At 35.3% G+C, this 26,904-nt stretch overlaps 1 protein-coding gene across 1 annotated transcript in view; it reads right to left on the bottom strand.

Moving 5' to 3' along the window:
• SCAPER (S-phase cyclin A associated protein in the ER) overlaps positions 1 to 26,904 on the bottom strand; it is a 580,407-nt gene that overhangs the window by 361,466 nt on the left and 192,037 nt on the right. Inside the window, exon 15 of the mRNA XM_053594624.1 lies at positions 17,292 to 17,432. Coding sequence (XP_053450599.1) covers positions 17,292 to 17,432 — 141 coding nt within the window. The remainder of the gene's footprint in view (positions 1 to 17,291; positions 17,433 to 26,904) is intronic.

The raw sequence follows: 26,904 nt of genomic DNA, 5'->3' as shown, positions 1-26,904 counted from the left end.
ATAAACAGTGCAATAAAGAGAACCACACAAATTTTTGGCTTCCCAATGCCCAATGAGTATAAAATTATTACATTAATAATCTCTTAAGTATGCAACAGTGTTATGTGTTTAAAAAGTGTACATACTTTAATAAAAAATGTATTGCTAAAAAATGCTAACAATCCCTACCGTGCATCTTACAAGGGTACATGTTAAACTTAGTAAATGTAGAATATAAATGTCTTAACACAATAACTAAGAAAATACCAGGAAGGCTATGTTAACCAGTGTGATGAAAATATGTCAAATGGTCTATAAAACCAGTGTATGGTGCCCCGTGATCGCATTAATGTACACAGCTATGATTTAATAATAAAATTAAATTAAATTAAAATAAAAAAAAAATGCTAACAATCATCTGAGCCTTCAGTGAGTCATAATGATTTTGCCAATGGAGGGTCTTACCTTTAAGTTGAAATACACTGACTGATCAATGATGGTTGCTGTGGTTAGGGTGGCTGTGACAATTTCTTAAAATAAGACAGCAATGAAGTTTGTTGCATCAAATGACTTTTCCTTTCACAATAGGAATAATGTAACATGTAATGCTGACTGACAGTATTTTAATCACAATAGAACTTTTTTTCAAAATTGGAATCAATTCTCTCAAACCCTGCTGCTGCTTTATCAACTAAGTTTATGCAATATTCTAAACCCTTATTGTAATCTCAAAAATGTTAATAGTATCTTCACCAAGAGCAGATTATATCTCAAGTATCCACTTCCTTTGCCCATTTATAAGAAGTAACTTCTCATCCATTTGAAGTTTTTGTCATGCAATTACAGCAATTCAGTCACATATTCTCAGGCTCCACTTCTAATTCTCTTTCTATTTCCACCACATCTGCAGTTCCATCTTCAACTGAACACTCGAACCCCTCAAAATCATCAGCAAGAACTGGAATCAACTTCTTCCAAATTTTTGTTAATGTTAGTATTTTGACCTCCTCCCATGAATTAGAAATGTTATTAATGGCATCTAGAATGTGAATCCTTTCCAGAAGGGTTTTGATTTACTTTGTGTAGACCCATCAGAATAATCACCACCTATGTCATCCATAGCCTTATGAAATATATTTCTTAAATAAGTAATACTTGAAAGTCAAAATTACTCCTTGATCCATGGGCTACAGAATGAATGCTGAGTTAACAGACATGAAAGCACATTAATCTCCTTATACACCTCCATCAGAGTTGTTGGGTAACCAGGTGCATTGCCAGTTGTCAAATATTTTGAAAGGAGTCTTTCATATTCAGCAGTTGGGCCCAACAGTATGCTGAAAACACTGAGTAAACCATGGTATAAACAGATTTCCTGTCATTCAAGCTTTGTTGGTCCATCTATATAGCATAGACAGAATAGATTTAGCATTACTGTTAATGGTCCTAAGGTTTTCAGATGATTAATTAAAATTGGCATCAACCTAAAGTCAATGGTTGTATTATTGCCTAACAAGACAGTCAGCCTGTATTTTGAAGCTGTGAGGCCAGGCATTGATTCTATCTAGCTAGAAAAGTCCTAGATACACCATGGAATATTATGCAGCCTTAAAGAAAGATGGAGACTTTACCTCTTTCATGTTTACATGGATGGAGCTGGAACATATTCTTCTTAGTAAAGTATCTCAAGAATGGAAGAAAAAGTATCCAATGTACTTAGCCCTACTATGAAACTAATTTATGGCTTTCACATGAAAGCTGTAACCCAGTTATAACCTAAGAATAAGGGGAAGGGGGAGATGGAGGGGAGGGAGGGGGGAGGTTTGGTAGAGGGAAGGTGATTGGTGGGATTACACCTGTGGTGCATCTTACAAGGGTATATGTGAAACTTAGTAAATGTAGAATATAAATGTCTTAACACAATAACTAAGAAAATGCCAGGAAGGCTATGTTAACCAGTGTGATGAAAATGTGTCAAACGGTCTATAAAACCAGTGTATGGTGCCCCGTGGTTGCATTAATGTACACAGCTATGATTTAATAATAAAAAGAAAAGTCCTAGATAGCACTTTCTTCTAATAAAAGGCTGTTTCATGTATATTGAAAATATTCATTAATTACCTTAGCTAGATCTTCCAGATAACTTTCTGCAGCTTTTACAGCAGCACTTGCTACCTCAACTTGCATGTTTAGTTTTGGAGACAGATTCTGTCATTATGTTTCATGAACCCAACCTCTGCTAGCTTCTCACTTTTCCTGGGCTACTTCCTGAACTCTCTCAGCCTTCACAGAACGGAAGAGAGTGACAGGATCTTGCCCTGGAGTAGGATTTGGCTTAAGGGAATATTATGACTGGGCAAATCTGGACCACCAAAACTTTGTCCATATCGTCAATAAGGTTGTTTTTCTTTCTTATCACTTGTGTGTTCACTGGAGTAACACTTTTAATCTTCTTTGAAGACTCTTCCTTTTCCTTCATAATGTGGCTGTTTGGTGCAAGGGGCCTAGCTTTCAGGTTATCTTGGCTTTCAATGTACCTTTTTCACTAAAGCTTAATCATTTCTAGCTTTTTATTTGTGAGAGGTATATATGATTCTTTCTTTCACTTGAATAGAGGCCTCTGTAGCATTATTAATTGGCCTAATTTCAATATTGCTATTTCTCAGGGAATAAGGAGGGTTGCCAATAACGAGTCAGAAGAATGGCTGGGTCAGTAGGGCAGTCAGAACACACAAAATAAAATACTAAGTTCACTGTCTTATGTGAGAATGGTTTGTGATGCCTTGAAACAATTAAAATAGTAACATCAGAGATAACTGACCATAGATCACCATAATAGATATAAATTAAAAGTTTGAAATTATTACAAGAATAAACAAAATATAACACAGACACACAGGTGAATACATACTGTTGAAAAAAATGGTGCCAATCAAATTTTTTCGACACCAGGTTGCCACAATCCTTCCATTTATAAAAAGCTCAATATCTGTGAGGCAAAGCAAAGTGAAGCATAATAAAAGGAGATCTATACGAACCTTTTTGCTTGTAACTATTCCCTAAACAACGTATACAGTATAACTACTGCATAACATTCACTTTGTATTTGAAACTATAAATAATCTAAAGATGATTTAAAGTGTACAGAACAATGTACATAGTTTATATGCAAATATTATACCATTTTATATAAGGGACTTGAGTATCCATGAATTGTGGTATCTGCAGAAGGTCCTGGAACCAAACCCCACAGATATTGATGGATAAGTATACATACATTGCATAGATTTTTTTTTTCTTTCTTCACAATTTCACAGACAGAAGATTCATTCTTACCATAGATCTTAGCAAATTCAATACTTCTTTTTTCTGCTTACTAAGTAAAGAACTTTCACCCCAAAGAAAGCATATTATAACTTCTCTTTGGCATATCCAAATTACTAACATCACTCCTCTTCCACTTTCAGGTCACTTTTAAGTAAAATAAGGGTTACTTGAACACAAGCTCTGTGATACAAATGCTTATCTGATAACCAAAACAGATACTAGCCAACTAAGGGGAGGTAAGTGTATACATATAGCTTAGATATGCTGGAAAAAGGAATGATTTACATCCTGGATGGGACTGCACAAAATTTCATGCTACTTAGAATAGTGTGTAATTTAAAATTTGTGAAATGTTTATTTCTGGATATTCCATTTAATATAAGGTGTCCATAAAGTTTGTGTGCAATTAAAAATAGTTATTTTCAGACTGTGGCTGACTACGGGTAACGGAAACCACATAAAATGAAATTGAAATAAAAGAGAGCTATTGTAATGATAAAATAAAGGGTGATTATTAGAGACCTAAGGAAACAAACTAAGGACAAAAATAACACTACCAACTGGGTGTGGTAGCGCAGGCCTGAAGTCCCAGCTTTTTGGGAGCCTAAGCAAGAGGATCACTTAAGGTCTGAGGTAATAATGAGTGATGATGATGCCACTGCACTCTAGCCTGTGCAACAGAGCAAGACAGTAAAAACCCTAATTATTAATAGAAGAAAGGCTTGTGAAAATCAGGTAATGCAGACTTTTTAGTTGTATTTTAGTGAGACTCTGTCATCCTAGGAGGAGTGTAATGGTGTCATCATAGTTCACTGCTGGGCTCAAGGGATCCTACTATCACAGCTTCCCAATTAGCTGGGATTACAGGCACATGCCACCATGCTCAACTAATTTTTTTCTATTTTTTATAGAGATGGGGTATAGCTCTCACTCAGGCTAGTCTTAAACTCCTAACCTCAAGCAATACTCCCCTCCTCAGCCCCCAGAGTACTAGGATTATAGGCATGAGCCTCCAATACTGGCCTAGATTTTCTGAATGAAAATGAATGGATAAATAATAAGCCTCGAAAATAGAGAACTTGTCAAAATGACCTAATATAAACAGTATGTATATAGTGAAGATAGGCAACAGAAAATATACCAAAACAAAATACAGAAAATGTTCCCTGAATGAACGAACTAAACCGAAGTGACTCAGAGGGATAATACCAAAAATACCCTTAGTAAATTATAAAACATTATAATTTATTTTTAGAATTAGGGTTTTGCTTTGTCACCCAGGCTGGAGTACAGTGGCATGAGTGGACTCAATGGATCCTCCCACCTCACCTTTCTGAGCAGCTAAAACAACGGGTGCATACCACCACACCCTGTTAATTATTTTATTTATTTTCTGCACATCCAGGCCTCCAATTCCTGGCCTCAAGCAACTTCACACCTCAGCCTCCCAAAGTGCTGGGATTATAGCTGTGAGCCACCAGGCCCAGGAAAATAGAAAACATTTTTTTTAAGATTCCAAGCAGTAAATGTAAGTCATCTATAAGAAAGAGAAAATTCAGTGTGGTCTTAGGCTTCCCCATGGAAATAGTTAATGCTGAGACAAAAGAATAATGCCTGCAAAGTTCGGAAGGAACACTGTTACGAATCATGAATTTGGTATACGAAAGATATAATTCTGGTAAAAATGCAACCGGTCTGAAATACACAAGAACTCAAGGAATACAATTAACTCAATAAAATCTAGCAAACCAAGAGACAAAACAAAGAAATCATATTTTTTTCTTATTCAAATGTTTTATTTTTTTAAATTTCAGATTAATATGAGGGTACAAATGGTTAGGTTACAGTGTTTGCATTTGTTAGTTAAAGGTCAAGCTATAGTTGAGCCCTTCACCCGGGGGTGTGCTGTATACCCTCAAATTGTGCACATTAGGTGAGAGCTTACCACACCCCCTCCCTCTTCCCCTCTGCTTTTTCCCTCCTCCCCCAACCCCTTCACTTGAATTTAATTGTGTTTTTCTCTCACGTGGGTATGTAGCTATTTACCTATTGGTTTCATTTTAGTATTGAATATACTGGATACTTGCTTTTACATTCTTGAAATACTAAGAAGAAGGTTCTGATTCAACTCCATCCAGGTTAATACAAATTATGTAAATCCTCCATCTTTTTTATGGCTGAATAGTACCCCACGGTATACACAGACCACAGTTTATTAATCCATTTATATGGATTATAGCAGTCGGGTTGATTTCCACATGTTGGCAATTGTGAATTGAGCTACAATAAACATTCTAGTGCAAATATCCTTATGGTAAAGTGATTTTCTTTTCTTCTGGGTAGATGTCTAGTAATGGGACTGTGGAATCAAATGGAAGGTTCACTTTTAGTTCTTTGAGGATTCTCCATACTTCTTTCAAAAGAGGCTGTATTAGTTTGCAATTCCATCAACAGTGTAAAAGTGTTCCCTTCTTTCTACATCTATACCAGCATCTGCAGCTTTGGGACTTTGTGATATGGACTATTCTTACTGGGGTCAGGTAATACCTTAGGGTGGTTCTGATTCGCCTTTCTCTGGTTAGGGACAATGAACATTTCTTCATGTGTTCATTGGCCATTCATCTGTCTTCTTCAAAGAAGGTTCTATTCAAGTCTCTTGCCCAGTGATAGATGGGATTGTTTGCTCTTTTCTTGTTGATTAATTTGAGTTCCCTGTAGATTCTAGTTATCAATCCTTTATCAGATTCACGCAACTATCTTCATGCAGTGTGAAGGCTGTCTATTTGCTTTAGTTGTTGTACTCTTGGATATACAGAAGCTTTTTAGCCAGATGATGTCCCCATCAAGAACTGGTAACCACTGAGTCCACATATATATATATATATGGAAAACTAAACTGAGGAATTTATAGTTACAAAGTGCACATGTAATAAACTTTAATAATGTAAAAATAACAAAGCTGAAACTAAAATAAAACTTTCAATTTTTTGAAATAAAACCAAATAATATATAACTCCAAACTCTCAATGTTTTATAATTGTTTATAATCTTAAAAAATCTTGTATGAAAATAATCCCTCTTATGATCAAGTAATATTTATGACAAATTCAAGAATTGCCTCAATTTTACTTCCACTTCACTTCCTTCTCTTAAAATGGAACTAAAATAGAGATTAACTCTTATTAAGAAGTATATCATATATGTATAGCATAATTCTACTTTATGAAATTACACATTCATGCAATCTGAATATAATCCTTCAGAAATGTCTGGAAGATTGTTTAACTAATGTTAACGTTGGGTATTTCCAAAGGTGAGATTTTGAGTTTCCTTTGTCATATGGCTTGAATTCTTTAAAATGAGAGTGGATCACTTTTAAAATAATATATCCATTATTTTAAATGTAAAATAATATTTATTTATTTTTTATTTATTTACTTATTTTTTTGAGACAGAGTCTCACTCTCTCGTCCTGGGTAGACTACTGTGGCATCATAGTTCACAGCACCCCCAAACTCTCAGGCTTCAGCAATCCTCTTTACCTCAGCCTCCCTAGTAGCTGGGACTACAGGCACTAGCCATGACATATGCCTAGTTTTTCTATTTTTAGTAGAGAAAGGGTCTCACTCTTGCTCAGACTGGTCTCAAACTCCTGAGCTCGAGTGATCCACCTCCCTCAGCCTCTCAGAGTGCTAAGATGACAGACATGAGCCATCACACCCAGCCCAAAACAATATTTTAAAAACCTAAAGTAATGTTTTTAAATTAAGGCTTGAGGACAATGAAAAGTCACGGACGGTTTTTAAGCAGAGAGGTAATAAAATAATGTCCTTCAGAAAGAAAGATTAATCTGGAAGGGCGGCGCCTGTGGCTCAAAGGGGTAGGGCGCCGGCCCCATATGCCAGAGGTGACGGGTTCAAACCCAGCCCCGGCCAAAAAATAAAAAAAAAAAACTGCAAAAAAAAAAAAGAAACAGAAAGATTAATCTGGAGAAAGCAAGAACAAAAGGGAAGAATATCAACTATAAATATTTAGGAGATAAAAATAAACTGGTGGCAGCTGCAATGGAGAGGAAAACAAATGAGTGACTTCAGAGTTACAGAACTGCAGCTGAGCATATAAACGGAATGGGACCCAAATAAGTTAGAAAAGACCATCATACCTCTGTGCCTCATAAACATCTGTTACATTTAAGCAACAAAAGAAAGAAGAATATAAAGGATTGGTTATAGAGGTCGAAGGAAAATCAAGGTAGTCCAGAAGTATTCTAGAAAAAAGGTGCCTGATGATTCATATAAGAGATTGAGAAAAGGCTTTTAAACTTAGTGATAACAGAGTAATTTCTCAAAGGCAAATATAGTAGCATAGAAGGAAAATGATATTACAGGGAATTAAGGAAGACATGGGTGATGGGGTAGTAAAGTAAGCTCAGAGCGCTATTTCTTAGAAATCTGGTAATTTTTAAAAGTATGGAAGAGATAATCTATGTAATAGGGGTTCAAAATTAGGCAAACTAGTAGAGGCAAAAATGAGCAGGTACAAAAAAATTAACTGGAGAGCAATGTAATCTAAAAATTTGTACGCTCATGATAATTTGAAGTAAAAAAAGAAAAAAGAAAATAACAGGAAAACAAGTCCAAGATTAGCAAAGAAGCCACAAGTATGAACCATAACACAAGGAGAAGGCTTCTACATAAAACAAAAAAAGGATTTTTCCACAAAATAAAAACAAGCTATAATTATGACTGGACATGTTACAACTGAAAATGGACCAATGAGACCATCAAGAAACTGAAAATGTTATATTATTAAGTAATAAACTATGATCTAAGATAAAATTGAGTTCTGAATAACTCTTGTTGATATATTAATCACTAGGAACTAAATACTAAATGACTTATTTTTAACTTCCTATCTACGAAATAACTAAGGAATTTGAAATTGCTATTAATTTGCTCTAAGGACCCCCAAAATGAATACATGGGGGAAAAACGTATACCTTGATTACACCATATATAATATGACTGAAATGAATATACGGGGGTACCAAAACATATATACACATTTTAAGAGATGTTACCTACGTATTACTTTTCAAAGTTGAATTGAAGGTACAGTTACTAGTCAAGTGTACCTAGACATGCTATGCACATCCATTTTACATGCAATTTGTACACTTTCTGGGAATGATCACTACCAACTGGTCTCAAATTCCTAAACTTGAGTGATCCACCTGCCTCAGATCACTTAAAATGTGTACACATTTTTTGACACCACCAGTATTTGGTACATTTGTCAAGGAAAACACACTTGTAGTAGAATTTAAATATACACACATGCATACATACACATACACACACACGGTGCAAAAAAAAATGTGCACACACTTTCAGAAAGAAAAACACTATTAAAATTATAATACTTAGTATATATTGATAACATTTGTTATCTTGTATATTATAGCTTATAGTTTTCATAATTACAAAAGTCAGATGTGACTTGAATTTTACAATTTTAATACAGTTTTTTCCCATCTTAAAAAGTTCATACATCTTTCCATGCCCTTTGTATATATATTTGGTAAGGGGAGGGTCTACCTCAGCCTCCCAAATAAATGGGACTACAGGTGCATGCCACCATGCCCAGCTAATGTTTCATTTTCTATAGAGATTGGGTTTCACTCTTGCTTAGGCTAGTCCTGAACTCCAGGCCTCAAGCAATCCTTCCATTTTGGCCTCCCAAAGTGCTAGGATAAAGATGTGAGCCACCACTCCCAGAACTAAGTATATATTTTTTAACAGAAAAAAAAAAATCACTGGATTATTAGTACTTTTTGATTAGTCAATGAACAATAGAAGTATATTAGAGACTTAAGGAAAAATTAAGAAGTAGAATGCTTCTTCTATAATTCTACTACAGTAGAACCTTGGTAAATTTACCACCCAAGGGACTATAACAAACTGGTCAACATACGGAGGTGGTTAACATAAGGAACAAGGCCTCCTGTACTGATACATACTTGTGGTGCATGTCTGGTCTATGAAAATTAGGTCAACTTAAGGAGGTGGTCAACTGTGGAAGTTCTCCTATATTTTACTAAATGCCTATGTTACACTAGAAATGACATTAAATGCTTTACAACACGTATAATCTAATTTAATCCTTCCAGTCATTGAGATGTAAGTAAAATTGCTGCTATTTTAAAGATGAACAAATACATTTAGAGAGAGAAAGTAATACAAGACCATTCAGCTACTAAGTGGTAGAATAAGAACCTAAACTCAAATTTATCTAACTCCAAAGACTTTAGTCTTTACTATTATGATAAAAAAAAAATTACTTTTGAATAAAGAACAATCTTTTAGATATAACTGAAACCTAAATTTCCCCATCATAGGAATCACCTATAGGGCTTGTAAAAAATAAAGATGGCCAAAAAAAAAATAAAAAAAAATAAAGATGGCCAGGCACAACTCTAGCATTACTCAATAACACCCTGAAACAAAAAGCTTAGAAATCTATCTTTTCAATAACACTTCAGATGACTATGATCAAACAAGATTGGGAAATTTGACACATGACTTTATACATTTTTTGACAAAAGGCAAAAACAAAATTATGACTCATAATCAGAATGTCTGTGCGTGAAAATAAATGACAATGCTACATGCAAACTTTTATAGTATTATGTCCTCCCATTAAGAACTCAATCGTGGCCAGGTATGGTGGCTCACACCTATACCCGTAGCACTCTGGGAAGCCAAGGCTGGTAGATTGCTTGAGCTCAGGAGTTTGAGACCAGCCTGACCAAGAGGGAGACCCCCATCTCTACTAAAAATAGAAAAAACTAGCTGAGCGTTGTGGTGGGTGCCTGTAGTCCCAGTTACTAGGGAGACTGAAGCAAGGGAATAGCTTGAGCCCAAGAGCCCAAGAGTTGATGTTGCTGTGAGCTATGATGCCATGGCACGCTACCCAGGGCTACAGAATGAGACGATGTCTGAAAAAAAAAAAAAATCTCAACCATATACCTTTTAAATCAGGGGTCCTCAAACTGCGGCCCGCGGGCCACATGAGGCAGTGTGATTGTATTTGTTCCCATTTTGTTTTTTTAATTCAAAATAAGATATGTGCAGTGTGCATAGGAATTTGTTCATAGCTGTGTTTTTTTTAAACTATAGTCCGGCCCTCCAACAGTCTGGGGGACAGTGAACTGGCCCCGTTTAAAAAATTTGAGGACGCCTGTAATGAATGAGAGAATGAAAAAACCTACAATGCCTATTTTCCTTGTAGTAATGGAATACATTTAACAGATAAGATTTCACATATTATTAAATAAAAAGCAATGAAAATTAACAGCACTACTAGTAAGGCAGCAAGTGGTAGCAAGGTTTTATTTAAAGTAGTAATTCATATTAGTAAGAATTTTAGTACAGGAGCTTGACTTAGTTAACATTAATTATCAATAATAAAAAACTACAAATGATAGTTGATATCCTCATATAAAGAGAGACCCAACAATTGACCATCCATCTTGATGGAAATTACTTAAACTGTGATTTGGGTTAACATGCTTTTAAGAGTCACTTTGGCTTAAAAAAATTATAATGAACATATGTTAAGCAATTAGACAAATCAATATTCACACAAGTCATGTGAAAAAAGACCACAAATTGAGAAAATTAAAGCAATAAGCACAGTAGTAAATCAGAGGCTTTGAAATCAGAAAGACCTGGATTAAAATTCTGGCTGTGTGACTATCAAAAATATGCCTTCAGACTGTTCCTCTGAAATATAAAGATAAAAAAACAGGGCGGCGCCTGTGGCTCAGTCAGTAGGGCGCCGGCCCCATATACCGAGGGTGGCGGGTTCAAGCCCGGCCCCGGCCAAACTGCAACCAAAAAATAGCCGGGCGTTGTGGCGGGCGCCTGTAATCCCAGCTACTCGGGAGGCTGAGGCAAGAGAATCACTTAAGCCCAGGAGTTGGAGGTTGCTGTGAGCTGTGTGAGGCCACGGCACTCTACCGAGGGCCATAAAGTGAGACTCTGTCTCTACAAAAAAAAAAAAAAAAAACATTTCAAAAAAAAAAAAAAAAAGATAAAAAAACAAAAATCCATAGATCAGAACTTTCTCTTCCAGCCATGATGACGTAACAGAGAGAACAAGTTTCAACAAGACTATAAGAATACAAGATCAATATACAAAAATTGACTGCATTTCTATAAACTAGTAATTTCATTTTTCATCCAAAAATGAAATTAAAATGACAATTCCATTTATAATCACATCCAAAAGAATATAATGCTTTGGAATAAATTTAAACAAATAGGTAAAAGACTAATATACTGAAAACAACAAATAAAAGAAATAAAAAAAGACTCAAATAAATGGCAAGATATTCCACCTTTATAAATGAAAGACAATATTATTAAGATGGCAATACTACCCAAAGAGAGAAAAAGGATTAACACAATCACTAACAAAATGCCAATGGGCTTTTTTGCAAATATGGAAACCAAACCTCAAATCCATAGGGAACTGCAAAGTACAGCGACATAGTATTGGGGGAAAAATAACAGAAGTTTGAGGACTCACTGTTCCCATTCCAAAGCCTACTAAAAAGCTATAGTAATAAAATAGAATGGTACTCCCATAAAGACAGACATAGAAAGTGCTATAATTTAGATGTTTGTCCCCCAAAGCTCAAGTTAAACTTTATCTCCAAAAATGGAAGCAAAAGATTAATGAAAAGTATTTGGATCATGGACCATGGATCATTTGTGAATAGATGAATCCACTTCCTGTGGTAGGGTGCAGGCTGCAGGTGGGGAAGTGAGTTCACATTCTATTAGTTCCTGAGATAGTTCCTTGCAAGAGCTAATTGTTTAAACAGTATAAAAACTCCCTCTGCTCTCTCAACGAAGTGATCTGAACATGCTGGCTCCCCTTTGCCTTCACCATGAGTGGAAGCAGCCTTAGACCCTCACAAGAAGGAGATGGTGGTACCATGCTTCTCAGAACCTTCAACCAAATAAACCTCTTAAATGCCAAGAAAAATCACGTGACCAAATTAAAAGTCTACTCACAGAAAATTTTTCTTCCCCCGCCCCCGGACCCCTGGTGTCCCTCAGTCAGTAGAGTGCTGTGGCATCACAGCTCACAGCAACCTCCAGCTCTTGGGCTAGGGTGATTCTCTTGCCTCAGCTTCCCAAGTACCTGGGACTACAGGCGCCCAGCTATTTTTGTTGAGTTGCCACTGCTATTTTAGCTGGCCGGGGCCAGGTTCGAACCCATCACCCTCGGTATATGGGGCCGAAACCCTTCCTACTGAGCCACAGGCACTGCCTGGAAAATTTTTCAATAAACTAAGAATAGGACAGATTTACTTAATTTGGCTAAAAAAAAAACTATGAAATTCAATAGCTAATTTAATACTTAATCATGAACGTCTCAATGCTTTCCCCCTAGGATTGGAAATAAGGCATTGATGCCAGCTCTCTTCACAATTAGTCAACACCGTACTAGTCCTAGCCACTGCAATAAAGGGAGGTAAAAAAAAAACATATAGACTACAAAGGAAGAAAAAAGAATTATACCTAATAAATGAGTTTAGTAAGGTTGTAAGATACAAGGTAAATATACAAATATCAACTACATTGCTATATATTAGCAAAAAAGAATTAGAAAAATTAAAGCAAAATATCATTGAATATAACATAAAAATATGAACTCAATAAATTTCACACTACACAAGCAAAGACAAAGACCTAAAGAATTTAAGATAAATGCCATGCTTATGGATCAAAATACTCAATATCATTAAGATATCAATGCTACCCCAAGTAAATCTATAAATTCAATGAAATCCTAATAAAAATCTAGACAGGTCTTAAAAAAAATTTTTTTAGAGAAATTCACAAGCTGATTCTATAATATATACAGAACTACAATGGATCTAAAATGGTCAAAATAGTTTTGAAAAGCAAAAAAGTTTCCCTTGCATTTCATGATTTCTAGACTATTAACGTGACACAATGATCAAGATAAAGTGGTATTGGTATAAAGATAAGCACATAGATAAATGAAATGGAATAGAATTAGAAAGAAACCCATATATGGATGGCAAATTGATTTCCAACAAAAGCATCAAAGTAATTCATGTAAAAAAGAATAGTCATTCCAATAATGGGCTAGAATATTACATGGCCATACCAAAAAGAAATTAATCTCATGCAGAACTCACATCACCTACAAATACAAAACCTACAAAGAATAAATCAAAAGAAACAGAAAATATGCACAGACCTATAACTAGTAAGAATATCAATCAGTAATCAAAAATCTCCTAAGAAAATCCCTGGATCTGATGGCCATAAAGAGCCAATTTTAGCAAGCATTTGAAGAACTAATATCAATCTAAGAAATTATAAAGAAGGGAATATGTTCTAACTTATTCTATAGGGTTGGGAATACCTTAATACCAAAACCAGAGAGAGATCACAGTAAAAAAAAAAAGAAATATGCACTAATATCCCTTATAAACATTAATCCCACAACCCTCAACAAAATATGTGCAATAGCAAACCCCAACTGGCAACCTATTAAAAGGATTATACACCTTGACCAAGTGGGATTTATTCCTGGAAGGGCAAGTTGATTCAACATACAAAAATTGACCAATGTATTATAATACATTAACAGAATGAAGGGGGGTGGGGGTGGGGGGCCCACAATCTCAACTGACACAAAAAACATTCAAAAACTCAACAGCCTTTGTGATGAAAATAATCAACAAACTAGGAATAAAAAAAACAAACTCAAAATTACAAAAGCCACACATTAAAAAACCTTAGCAAACATCATATTCAAAAGCAAGCATCCTCAAACTTTTTAAACAGGGGGCCAGTTCACTGTCCCTCAGACCGTTGGAGGGCCAGACTACAGTTTAAAAAATAAACTATGAACAAATTCCTATGCACACTGCACATATCTTATTTTGAAGTAAAAAAACAAAATGGGAACAAATACAATCACACCACCACATGTGGCCCGCGGGCTACAGTTTGAGGACTCCTGTGAAAAGTGAAAGACTGAAAGCTTTTCTTCTAAGATCAGAAACAAAATGTGGATGCCTGTTTTCCCTACTTCAACATAGCACAGAAAGTTTGAACCAGAATAATTATGCAAGGAAAAAATTAAGGCATCCATATAGGAAAAGAAGTAGTAAAATTATCTTGTTCACAGATGATATGATCCTACATGTAGAAAATACTATAGAGTCCACTAAAAAATCTGTTAGAAATAATATTCAGGGAAATAGCAGGATACAAAGTCAACATATAGAAATCAAAAGCCTTTCTATTCACTAACAATAAACAACCTGAAAGGGAAGTTGTCACTTCCATTAACAACAGCATCAGGCCATGTCAGCACTTTGGGAAACCTAGGGGAGAGGTCGCTTGAGACCAGGTGTTTGACATCAGCCTGAGCAATTTAGTGAGACCTCTACACAAAACCAAAAAATTAGCCAGGTGTTGTGTGCCTTTAGTTCCAGCTACTCAGGAGGTTGAGGCAGGAGGATCCCTAGAGCTCAGGAGTTTGAGGCTGCAGTGAGCTATGATGATGCCATCATAGTCCAGGCAACATAGCAAGGCCCCATCTCAAACAAACAAACAATAATAGCATCAAAAATAATAGAATATTTAGGAATAAACTAAGGAGGGAAAAGATACATACAAAGAAAGCTATAAAATACTACTGAAAAAATTAAGATGTCATAAGTAAGTCAAAAGTTATCCCCTAGTCATGGATTAGAAAACTAATGTTAAGATATCAATAATACATGTACACAAAGTGATGTACAGACTCAATGAAATCTCCATCAAAATCCCAATGAAGATTTTTCAGGAAAAACCATCCTAAAATGCATATGGACTCGAGAGAGACCCCAAGGAACCAAAACAGTTTTGAAAAACAACAACAAATTTGGAAGACTCACACTTCTTTTTTTTTTGTAGAGACAGAGTCTCACTTTACTGTCCTCCGTAGAGTGCCATGATGTCACACGGCTCACAGCAACCTCCAGCTTTTGGGCTTACATGATTCTCTTGCCTCAGCCTCCCGAGCAGCTGGGACTACAGGAAGACTCACACGTTTTGATTTCAAAAACTTACTGCAAAACTACAGTGATCAAAACCATGTAGTACTAACATAAAAACAGACAAAGAGACCAATGGGATAGAACGTAGCTCCTAGAAACAAATCCTCATACATATAATCAAATGATTTTCAATAAGAATGCCAAGACTGTTCAATGGAGGGTAGTCTTTTCAAAAAATGGTAATGGAAAAACTCAACAGATAATGTGCAAAAGAATGAAGCTGAATTGTTACCTAACACCATAAACAAAAACTGACTCAAAATGAATCAAAGACCTAAATGCTAGAGCTGAAACTATAAAACTCTCAGAGGAAAACATAGGACAAAAGTGTTGTGATGTTGCATTTTGCAATGATTTGTTGGATATGACAATAAAGGTACAGGCAACAGTAGAAAAACTTAGAGAAAGTGGAATTTGTGAAAATTAAAACATTTTGCACATCAAAAGATGCATCAACAAAATAAAAAAACAATCCACAGACTGGGAGAAAATATTTGTAAATCATACATTTGATAAGATATTGACATACAAAATAGACAGATAACTCCAAAAACTCAAGAACAAAAACCAAGCAACTCAATTCAAAAACAGGTGAAGGACTTGAATAGACATTTCTTCAAAGAAAATACTGTATACAGCCAATAAGCACATGAAAAAATGCTCAGTGTTGCTAATTGTTAGAGAAAAGCAAATCAAAAGTACAATAAGATACCTTACACACATCATTATGGCTATCAGGAAAAAAAGAAAAGCATGAGAACTGGAACAGACGTGGAGGAACTGAACCCTCACACATTATTTAATACCACTGAACTGTACACCTACTAATGGTTCAGATGGTGAACTTTATGTAACGTGTATTTTTTCCACAATAAAAAAATTGGGAAAAAGACCATGAGACACTGTACAAATACTAAAATGAAATGACTGAAGTTAGAATGTGTGACTGTGTCAAGTGTTGGTCAGAATATGATGTAACTACAACACTCATTCACTTCTGGTGGGAATGTAAAACTGTTTCACCAGTTTGGAAAACTTTTTATTTTTAAGTTAAACATGAACTGTCTTAACTTAATCCACGACTAGACATTTACAAAAGAAAAGGAAAGCACACATCAGCACAAAAACTTGTACATGCACTGCCCACAGCAGCTGTATTTGTAACAGACAAAACCTGGAAGGAGAACAGCCATCGACACATGACTAGATGAGCAAGATACGATATTTCCATACAAGAAATTACACACAACAGGATGAATGAAATCCAGTACAGTTACGCAGAGTGAAAGAAGCCAGAGGAAAGAGTACACATTGTATGATCCCATACATATAAAGTTCTAGAAAATGCAAACATCTATAGTGATAGAGAGCAGATCAGCAATTGTGTGGTAACAGAGCTGGAAGAAGGAATGAATTACAAAGAGGAATTGTTTATTATGCTCATTGTACAGTTTCAGGAATATATATACATGTCAAAACTAATCACATTGAATAGTTTACATATGTGCTGCTTATTCTCTGTCAATTATACTTCCATAGAGTTTCAAAAGAAATAATACTTGGCTCAGGATTATTACAGAAATAAATTAAAATACTGTACCTAGTAAGTTTAAATGAGCCTGTAAAATGCTGTTATTCTCTAACACAGTGGTTCTCAACCTTCCTAATGCCACGGCCCTTTAATAAAGTTCCTGTGGGTCGTGACCCATAGGTTGAAAACCACTGCTCTAACAGAATAGATACTTAGTAAACTTTACCCTCTATTACTATTATATAGTAATTTTAAAAAGTATGTAGGTACTTAATACTTAAAGCACCCATAATATACCTTAGCTTCTTCCTCTTGTGCTTTCTTCACAATTGCTTGTAATTGCACCTCTCGTTTAAATTCAGCATGAAGTAACTTCTCTTCCATCATCCTACGTCGTTGATCTAGCAATTCTTCCTTCCACTTCCGGACATCTTTCTCCTATATAAATTATGACATCATTAATTTCAACAGACACAACCATTTAACAGAAGTACAATAGGTTATGAAACACATAGCTTATGAAATACAGGCTTTCCTAGGCCTGGGAAGATCTGTAGGAGCATGACTAATGACTAAGGACACAGACTCTAAAGCCAGACCACCTGAATTCAGATTCTACATTGGCCACTAGCTGTGAAATCTAGAAAACTTTTTAAGCTTATGTCTCAATTTGCCTATTTATAAATACAGAATAATAATAAGAGTCCTAATTTATAGGATTATTTTGAAGATTGAGTGAACACATGTAAAACTCTTAGAATAGATTACTAATGACTCTATAGGAATATTTGTTATCATTGTACTGTACCATGAGTAAACTTAAAAAGAACATAGTTTATATTTCTTATCCTTATAAGCCTTAATGTCTCTATAGTAATTATCCACATTCAAGAAAAATAAGCAATTTTATCCCAGAAACTGGAAAATTAAAAAAATCAACATTGTTTGCATAAGAAACATTCTCTGAGGGTTTCACCTATAAAGATAGATATAATGACTGCCTTCAAATTCTTAAAACAATATAAAACAAAAAAGTAAAAGGCTGTTCTATGCTCCAGGAAACAAGACTAGGCACCAATGAAAATAAACTAAGAAAATTAGAAGTTGCATCAGTATGAGTAGGAAAAAAACCTAACATTTCCATTAATTTTATTTACATAATTATTTGCTGAACCATCAAAAAAAACAGAGAAACTTTTGTATTGTATAATGCAGAAACAGCACCATCCTAGGAGAGAGAGGACAGGTCCTTAAAGCCTGAGCTCTGTGTGACATGAAAACAATACTCTGCCTCTCAGTAACTGTTTTCACATCTGTAATATGGGAATCAATACCAGCACTGTGTACCTCAGAGTTATTGTGATGATCATGTAAGATCATATATGAAACAATAACCTACAAAACAAATGGAAGATAGAATTTTACTATTAAAATTAATTGAAGAAGGCCAGGCGCAGCGGCTAATGCCTGTAATCTTTGCACTCTGGGAGGCCAAGGCAAGTGGATTGCCTGAGCTCACAGGTTGGAGACCAGCCTGAGCAAGAACAAGACCCCATCTCTAAAAATAGCTGGGCATTGCAGCAGGCGCCTGTAGTCCCTGCTACTTGGGAGGCTGAGGCAAGAGTCACTTGTGCCCAGGAGTTTGAGGTTGCTGTGAGCCGTGATGCCACAGCACTCTGTCAAGGGCAACAAAGTGAGACTCTGTCTTAAAAAAATAATAAAATAAAATAAAATAAAATAAATTGAAGAGATACCTGCATTGATGATACATATAACCAGAGAACATTTAAAATCTTGTACACTTTTAAAAACCTATGATTTCCTTTTGTAAATACTTAGAGATATAATATGTTACATAGTAAGAAAATAGATAATTTAAATATTATTTATTTTATTAAAAAACACAGTAAGAGAGAATATATGGTCATGTTAGAGCAGTTCTCTTAAGCCAAAATTCAAACACATTAACTCTTGTAGAATTCCACAACACAGAGAATGATCTTCATATCTAATCTATTCATTCTAAATAACAAATTCTTGAGATTCTGATAAAACAAAAAATCACAGAATTGCTTCTAGTTCCAGTAAACTTTACTATTTTACTAAAGAGAATCTTGTGCTACCTAATTCATTTTCATAAATATTCAAATTATTTGGGCCAATTATCTCTTCTAAATTTAAACTACACATGAAAATTAATGCAAATAATATGCTTAACCTATGCATATTAATATTCCTTGCTACTACCCCAAGGTTACAAAAGAGTCCACCTGTAACTACCATGTAGTGGTCATACATCTTCCGCCACATTACGTGCTTATAGTGTGCAGCCTCAGAATGATACACAATGATCTAAGCCATCTGGTATAGAGATCCTTTCGTAATATCCTCCCACACTGTGTCAGGATTGTGATCAAAATAATACCACAAAAGAGACGATATAAAAGACAGTGCAGCTTCCATATTATCAAGGCTCTTACGCTCCTGTGCTCACTTAAGCTCGCGCCCTCTCTCCCCCTCTCTCTCTGATTATTTTTTATGGGGAAATCACTGGCCATGTCATCAAGACACTGGTTTGTAGTGGTTCCTCCAGTCCCAGATGACTATTACCCAAACTGATAACTTGACTAAAATTATATCAGAAACCAGTGATTCTCCAGAATTACTAGAGAAGCCACTCCTGATTTCCCTTCCCACAGAAATTGCAAGCTGATGTTTGCTGTTTTAAGCTTTAGTTAAGTTTTGAGGTCATCTGTAACATAGCATAGATAACCAACACAGTTCTCATCTACATCTGCCATGTGAAAGTAACAATAAAAGTGACCATATACTGAGCAACATCCATCCTAGCACTATGCCATTGTTTCACATACTTGTCTTATTTAAGCACAACAGATTAGCAATTACAATTGCCATTTTCAGATATAGAAACTGAAATGCAATAATGTTAAGTAACTTGCCCAGGGTATCATAGCTTATTATATGACAAAATTAGAATTTGACCTGGCTTTAGTATCTCCAGAGCCCATGATATTTCCACTATCCCATACTGATCAATAGTTATACTGCTCTTAACACACGAAGACTCGGTTCTGTGTATATAATTATATTCACTTCTTCAAACCTGATAATCCTTTTTTATTGTTGTTAAAAAGAATGTTTTTTTCTCTTTTAATCAGTTTATAACCCATTATATTAATGATTTTCTACTGAAAAAGACCTTCAAAAATTTAAAGATAAATCCAACTTGGGGGGGAGGGTGGTTGTTTTTTAACTATAGCCATAATGCTATATATTTAATCAATAAAAAACAGTCACCATGCATAAATGAAACTTTTTACCCTTTGACCAACATCACTCCATCTCCCCCTGCCCCATACCCTGGCTTCCATCATTCTACTCTCTGCTTCTATGAATCTGACTATTTTAGATTCCCCATATCAGTGGGATTGTATAGTCAGTATCTCTCTCTCTGTCTTGATTGTCCCTCTTAGCTTAAAGTCCTCTAGTTCCATCCAGATTGTCACACATTCTTTTTAAGGCTGGATAATATCACTTCATATACATGCATATATATACACACATGTCATATATATGCCATGTTTTTGTTGGTGGTAAGCATAGCATAGCCCTCCATATATATATATATATATACCACATTTTCTTTACCCATCTATCAGCAGACCCCTGAACTGTTTCCATGTTATAGAAAATAATAAGTGAAAGTGTGGATATCTTTACATGATCCTGATTTGAATTCCTTTGGGTTAATGGATCATATTGGTTCTATTTCAATTTCTTAAGAAAATTCCATTTCTTACCATAATGGTTGTACTAACATACATTCCACCAGCAGCATACAAGGATTCCCTTTTCTTCACATCCTCCCCAACACTTGCCTTTTCTCATTTTGATAACAGACATCCTAACAGGTATGAGGGTCTATCTCACTGAACTTTTGATTGGCATTTTCCTAATGATTATAGATGCTGAGCTTCTTTCCATATAACTGTTAGCCATCTGGATTTTTCTGGTCAAGAAGAGTTTCTTTAAGACTTTTGCCCATTTTTGAGTCAAGTTGTTTTCTTGCCACCAAGCTGTGTAAGTTCTTTAAATATTTTTGATATTAACACCTTATGTGATAGATGTTTTACAAATATTTTTCCCAATTCATAGTTGTCTTTCCACATTGTTTTTTAAATTTGTTGTACAGAAAGTTTTTGAGTTGATATAACCCTATTTATTTTTGTTGTCTATAATTTTTGTGTTATATTTTTAAATATTAGTTTTAAAACTATCACCAAGGCCTGTCAAAAGTGTTTTCTCCATGTATTCTCCTAAAAGTTTTACAGTTTCAGGTCCTATGGTCAAATCCTTAACCTACTTTGAGTTGATTTTTATGTATAATATGAGATAGGGGTCCAGTTTAATTCATATGCATATCCAGTTTTCCCACTATCATTTGTTTAAAAGACTATGGTTTTCCTATTGTATGTTCTTGGCAGTCTTGTCAAAGAATTAGTTGCCCATAAATTCCAGGGGTTTATTTCTGGGTTAGCTATTATGTTCTGTTGGTCAATGTGTATGTTTTTATGCTAGTGCCATACTGTTTTGATTACCATACCTTTGTAATAAAATTTGAAGTTAGAAAGTATGATGCCTCTAGGCTTTGTTCTTCTTATTCAAGATTACTTGGGTTCTTCGGGGTCTTCCATGAATTTTAGGATTGTTTTTCTACTTCTGTAAAAAAAAAGCCATTGGTATTTTGATAGGGCCTGCAGTGAATCTGTAGATCACTTAGGATAGTATGGACATTGTAACAATATTAATTGTTAATCCATGAACATTCCAGTCCATGAACATGGGATGTTTTTCCATTTACTTGTGCCTTTTTATTTTCTGTCATCAATATTTTATAATTTTCAGTGTATAAGTATTTAACCTCTCTAGTTAATTTCTATTTTATTTTCATTTTCTTGCTAATATAAATAAAATTGTTTTCTTAAATTCTCTTTCAGATAGCTCAGTTAGTTTATAGATACCCCACTGATTTCTACATGTTGATTTTGTACCTTGAAACTTGACTTATTTTGTATATAATTTCCAACAGTTTTTTATTTGTGTGTGTGTGTGTATGTGTGGAGTCTTTAAGGATTTTTTATGCATATGATCATCTTATTTGCAAAGAAAGATAATTTTAATTCTTCCCTTACAATTTTTAAATGCATTTTTTCCCTTTTTCCTGACTGACTGCTTTTGCTAGTACGTCTAGTACTATGTTGGAAAGACATGGTGAAAGTGGGCATCTTCACCTTTTACCAAATCTTAGAGAAAAAGCTTTCAACTTTTGCCAGTTAATAAAATTACCTCTAAGGTTTTCGTATAAGGCTATCTTAGTCTGTTTTGTGTTGCTATAACAAAACACTGGAGACTGAGTAATTTATAAAGAAAAGAAATTTACTTATCATAGTTCTGGAGGCTGAACATCTCATATCAAGACATCAGCATGTGGTGAGAGATGTCTTGCTGCATCATCCCATAGAAGATAGTGACAGGATTAAGAGGAAAAAGAGTAGGGCAGGGGATGCAAAAGAAGGAGCTGAATTTATCCTTTTATAAGGAACTCACTCCCATGATAATGGTATTGATCCACTTTGGCCTAATCACCTCTTAAACTGTCACAGCAGAAATTAAATTTCAAAATGTGTTTTGGAAGAGAAGAACATTAAAATCATAGTAACAGCTTTTATTGTATTGAAAGAATTTCCTTCGATACTTATTACATTTAGGGTTTATCTTTTAACAAAAGGATATTAAACTTTTTCAAGCATTTTCCTTGCCTCTGTTGAAATAGTCATGTGGTTTTTATCTTTCACTATATTGATACGGTAGATCACATTTATTGATTTTCAAATTTTTAACCATACTTGGATTCCTGGGATAAATCCCACTAGATCATGGTATACAATTGTATTGATGTATTGTTGAATTTGGTTTGTCATATTCTAATGAAGATTTTTACATTTATTCATCAGGAATACTGGCCTATAGTTTTCTTTTCTTGTGTCACTTTTGTCTAAACTAAGAATCAGGGTGATGGTGGCCTCATAATATGACTATGGAAGTTTTAAGAGAGTAAAATAAATTGTTTTTTTTCTGCTCTTGCAACATAGTAACAATCTCATAAAAAAATATAAATGTATTTTCCCACAACCATTTTCTCAGACACCAGTTGGCTGTCCTATAATTCAATTCTATTCTGACATCTACCTCATCCCGCAGGTTAAGGGCTCAGTCCTTTGAGACTGCCCCTGCACTTGTGACTACCAATCACAAATCCCAGGTTCTTACCTACTTTGAACAAACTAGTTATAAACCAGGGGTTTCCACAATTCCCTCCTCAAATTTGATTAATTTGCTAAAGGGGCTAACAGAAATCAAGGGAACACTTTATTTACTATTGCTAATGTATTACAAAAGAAATGGTAAAAGATACAACAGCCAGATGGAAAAGATAATCAACTCAACCACTTCACTTTTTATGAAATAGTGTAGTAGTTTCTGCCCTAGTTCCTGATATAGCTCTTAAAACTCTTTAGATGAAAGAACTATCTTTTGTCCTAATATTTGCTCTTTAACTCAAGTTTCTAAAACAGCTTCTAAGATCTTTGAAAATCACTGAGTATTAGGAGTGTCTGGCATAGAGCTCCTAACTCCCTTATAATTTGCTGGGTGATAGGAGCATCTTCTGTTCACGGTCTCCTGGATAGCCTCAGGATAGGTGCTTCCTACTGATTTTCTACCTAGATGTCCTATCCATTATTGAAAATGGGATAGTGGGGCGGCGCCTGTGGCTCAAGGGGTAGGGTGCCGGTCCCATATGCCGGAGGTGGCGGGTTCAAACCCAGCCCCGGCCAAAAACCAAAAAAAAAAAAGAAAATGGGATAGTGAAGTCTCCTACAGTTATTGTATTGCTATCAATTACTCCCTAGAGATCTCTCAATATTTATTTCATATATGCCTGATGATAAGTACAAATATATTTACAATTGTTATATCTTGTTACTGAATTGATCCTTTTCTCATCATTTAATGGGCTTCATTTTCTCTAGAAACAGTTCTGGACTTCAAATCTATTTTGTCTAATATGAGTATAGCCATACCTGCCTTCTTTTGGTTACAATTTCCATGGATTATCTTTTTCAATTCCTTCACACTTAGCCTGTTTGACTCTCCTGTAGATAGCAAATGGCTGAGTATTGTTTCTTTTATTAATTCTGCCACTCTATACCTTTTGATTGGGGAATTTAATATCTTTACACTTAAAATCATTACTGGTAGGTAAAGAACTTACTGTCATTTTATTTCTGTTTTGCTAGATTTTTGTTCCTCTCTTCTTCTATTACTATCTCTGTTATTTGATTGATTTGACTTTATTCCCTTTACTTTTTGTGTATCTACAATAAATTTCATGTATGTGGTTAGAATCATCTGTTTTTTATTTCAAAAAATATAAGGAGTACAAGTGTTTTTGTTACCTAAATTAATTGGATCATACTGAAGTCAGAGCTTTCAGTGTACCCATAACCTAATAGTGTATTAACATATTGTACCTAAAAGGGAGATTTTCTTTCCCTCTCTTTCCTACACCCTCCCCCATTCTTAGTTTTCAATATCCATTACACTCATTAGGACCATACACTATATCCCTTATTTAGCTCTTACTTACAAGTGGGAACAAGCGGTATTTGTTTTTCCATTCCTAAAATATTTCACTTAGGATAATGGTCTCCAGTTCCATCTAAGTTACCACAAAATACATTATATTTCATTATTTCTTATGGCTGGGGTAAGTGTATGTGTGTGTGTACATATACACACAAATATACAGACATATATATATATACATACTATATATATATATATACACATACTATATATATATATATATATATACACACACACATTTTTCTAATTCACTCATTGCTTGGGATGGTTCCATATCTTTCTATTTGTGAACTGTGTAGCAAAACATTCAGGTACAGGTGCCTATTTGGTACAATGACTTATTTTCCTTTAGGTAGATACCTAGTAGTGAGATTGCTGGATCAAATGGTGGGTCTACATTTAGTTCTTGCAAGAATCTCCATCCATACTGTTTTCCACAGTAGTTTTACTAGTTTACATTCCCACAAACAGTTGATAAACATTCCCTTTTCACTGCACCCACACCAACATCTATTGTCTTTTAACTTTTTAATAATGGTCATTTTGACAGGGGTATAGTAATATCTCACTGTGGTTTTAATTTGCATTTCCCTCTAATTAGTGATGTTGGGCATTTTTTGCATATGTTCTGCCTCAATAATCTATGTAGTTCTGTCAGTGGAGTATTGCAGTCCCTGGCTTTTATGATCCTGAAGTTTATTTCTTTGTTTTGATCTAGCAGAATATGTTTTATGAATCTGGGAGCTGTGTGTTAGATGCATATATATATATTTAGGATTGTTGTTTCTGCTTGCTGAATTTGTTCCCTTTATTATGACCATCTTTGTTTTTTTTACCATTGTTGATTTAAAGTTTATTTTATCTGAGCTGAGAATAGCTATTTCTGCTTGCTTTTGCTCTCAACTCACATAGAATACCTTTTTCCATCCCTGGTAATCCCAGGATGATGACTGTGACTACATCTAGAGAACAACCAGTCTAGATTTTTTTGTTTTGAAGTACGGTCTCACTTTGATCCTAGGATGGAGTGCAGTAGGATCATCACAGCTCACCATAACCTGAAACTCCTGGGCTCAAGCAATTTTCTTGCCTCAGCCTCCCAAGTAGCTGAGACTATAGCTGGCACCACCATGTCTAATTTTTCTAATTTTTGAAAAGATGGGGTCTCATTCTTGCTCAGGCTGGTCTTGAACCATGCCTCAAGTGATCTTCCCACCATGGCCTCCCAAAGTACTAGGATTATAGGCGTGAGTCACTGAATCCAGCCATGGTCTAGACTTCTTTATCTTTGACCTATTTGGGGTTCTATGAGACTAAATCTATTTCCCTTTCCAAATTTGAAAAGGTTTTGTTACTATTTTTTTTGAAAAGCTTTAAGCCTCTTTCAATCTGTCTTTGGGTTCTCTGATTCTTCTGCTTGACTGCCTACTATTGAAGCTTTCTATTGCATTTTTTAAATTATATTCCTCAGCTTACTGTACAATTTTCTGAATTCTATAAAATTATCTATGTGTGCTCTCTTATACCTCATTTACCTTCTATTAAACAGGTTGTTTTGAATAGTTTCTCAAGCAGTGCATGGATCTGCATTTATTTGGGTAGCTTACTGGAAACATATTGTGTTACATAGATGGTTTCATGCTTTTCTAATTTTTCATGTTCCTTATATCCTTGCATTGCTGTCTACACATGAGAAGAAGGAGTCACCTTGTCCAGACTTTATGGATTGGCTTCAGTAAGGAAAAGCAATCACTTGGATGGGGGCACCAACCTGGAGAGAATGCAGGAATTGCAAATTATTGTACTGGGCATAGTAGCATGCAGGGTGCCAAGCACAAGGAAGTGTGATAGTTCCAGGTCTAAAGGTATGCGATAACATGGCAACTCATGGAGCTGAGATTGACAAAATCAGTAACTGTGTGGTCCTTGGACGCAGAAGCTGCCAAGGTTTCTGTAGTGGCTGCAAAGGCTGCTGAGATATTCGGTAGTGACTCTCTGTTGAGGAGTGAGGATGGGTGGGAGCTGAGGCAGGTGGCAGTAGGGGCTGAGGGAAGTCTGGCTGCACACACACATGTGGCAATTGGGAACAGCACCAGTTGCAGCTGTGTGCTCATGTGGCTATTGGGCTGGCACCATATGGACGTGCACTGACAACAACTGTGGGCCACAGCGGTAGTGTGCA

This window comes from Nycticebus coucang, chromosome 6, assembly GCF_027406575.1.
Source record: "Nycticebus coucang isolate mNycCou1 chromosome 6, mNycCou1.pri, whole genome shotgun sequence".
NCBI lineage: Eukaryota > Metazoa > Chordata > Mammalia > Primates > Lorisidae > Nycticebus > Nycticebus coucang.
Note: the sequence above shows the minus strand (reverse complement) of the source record. Positions and strands in the feature narration are given on the sequence as shown.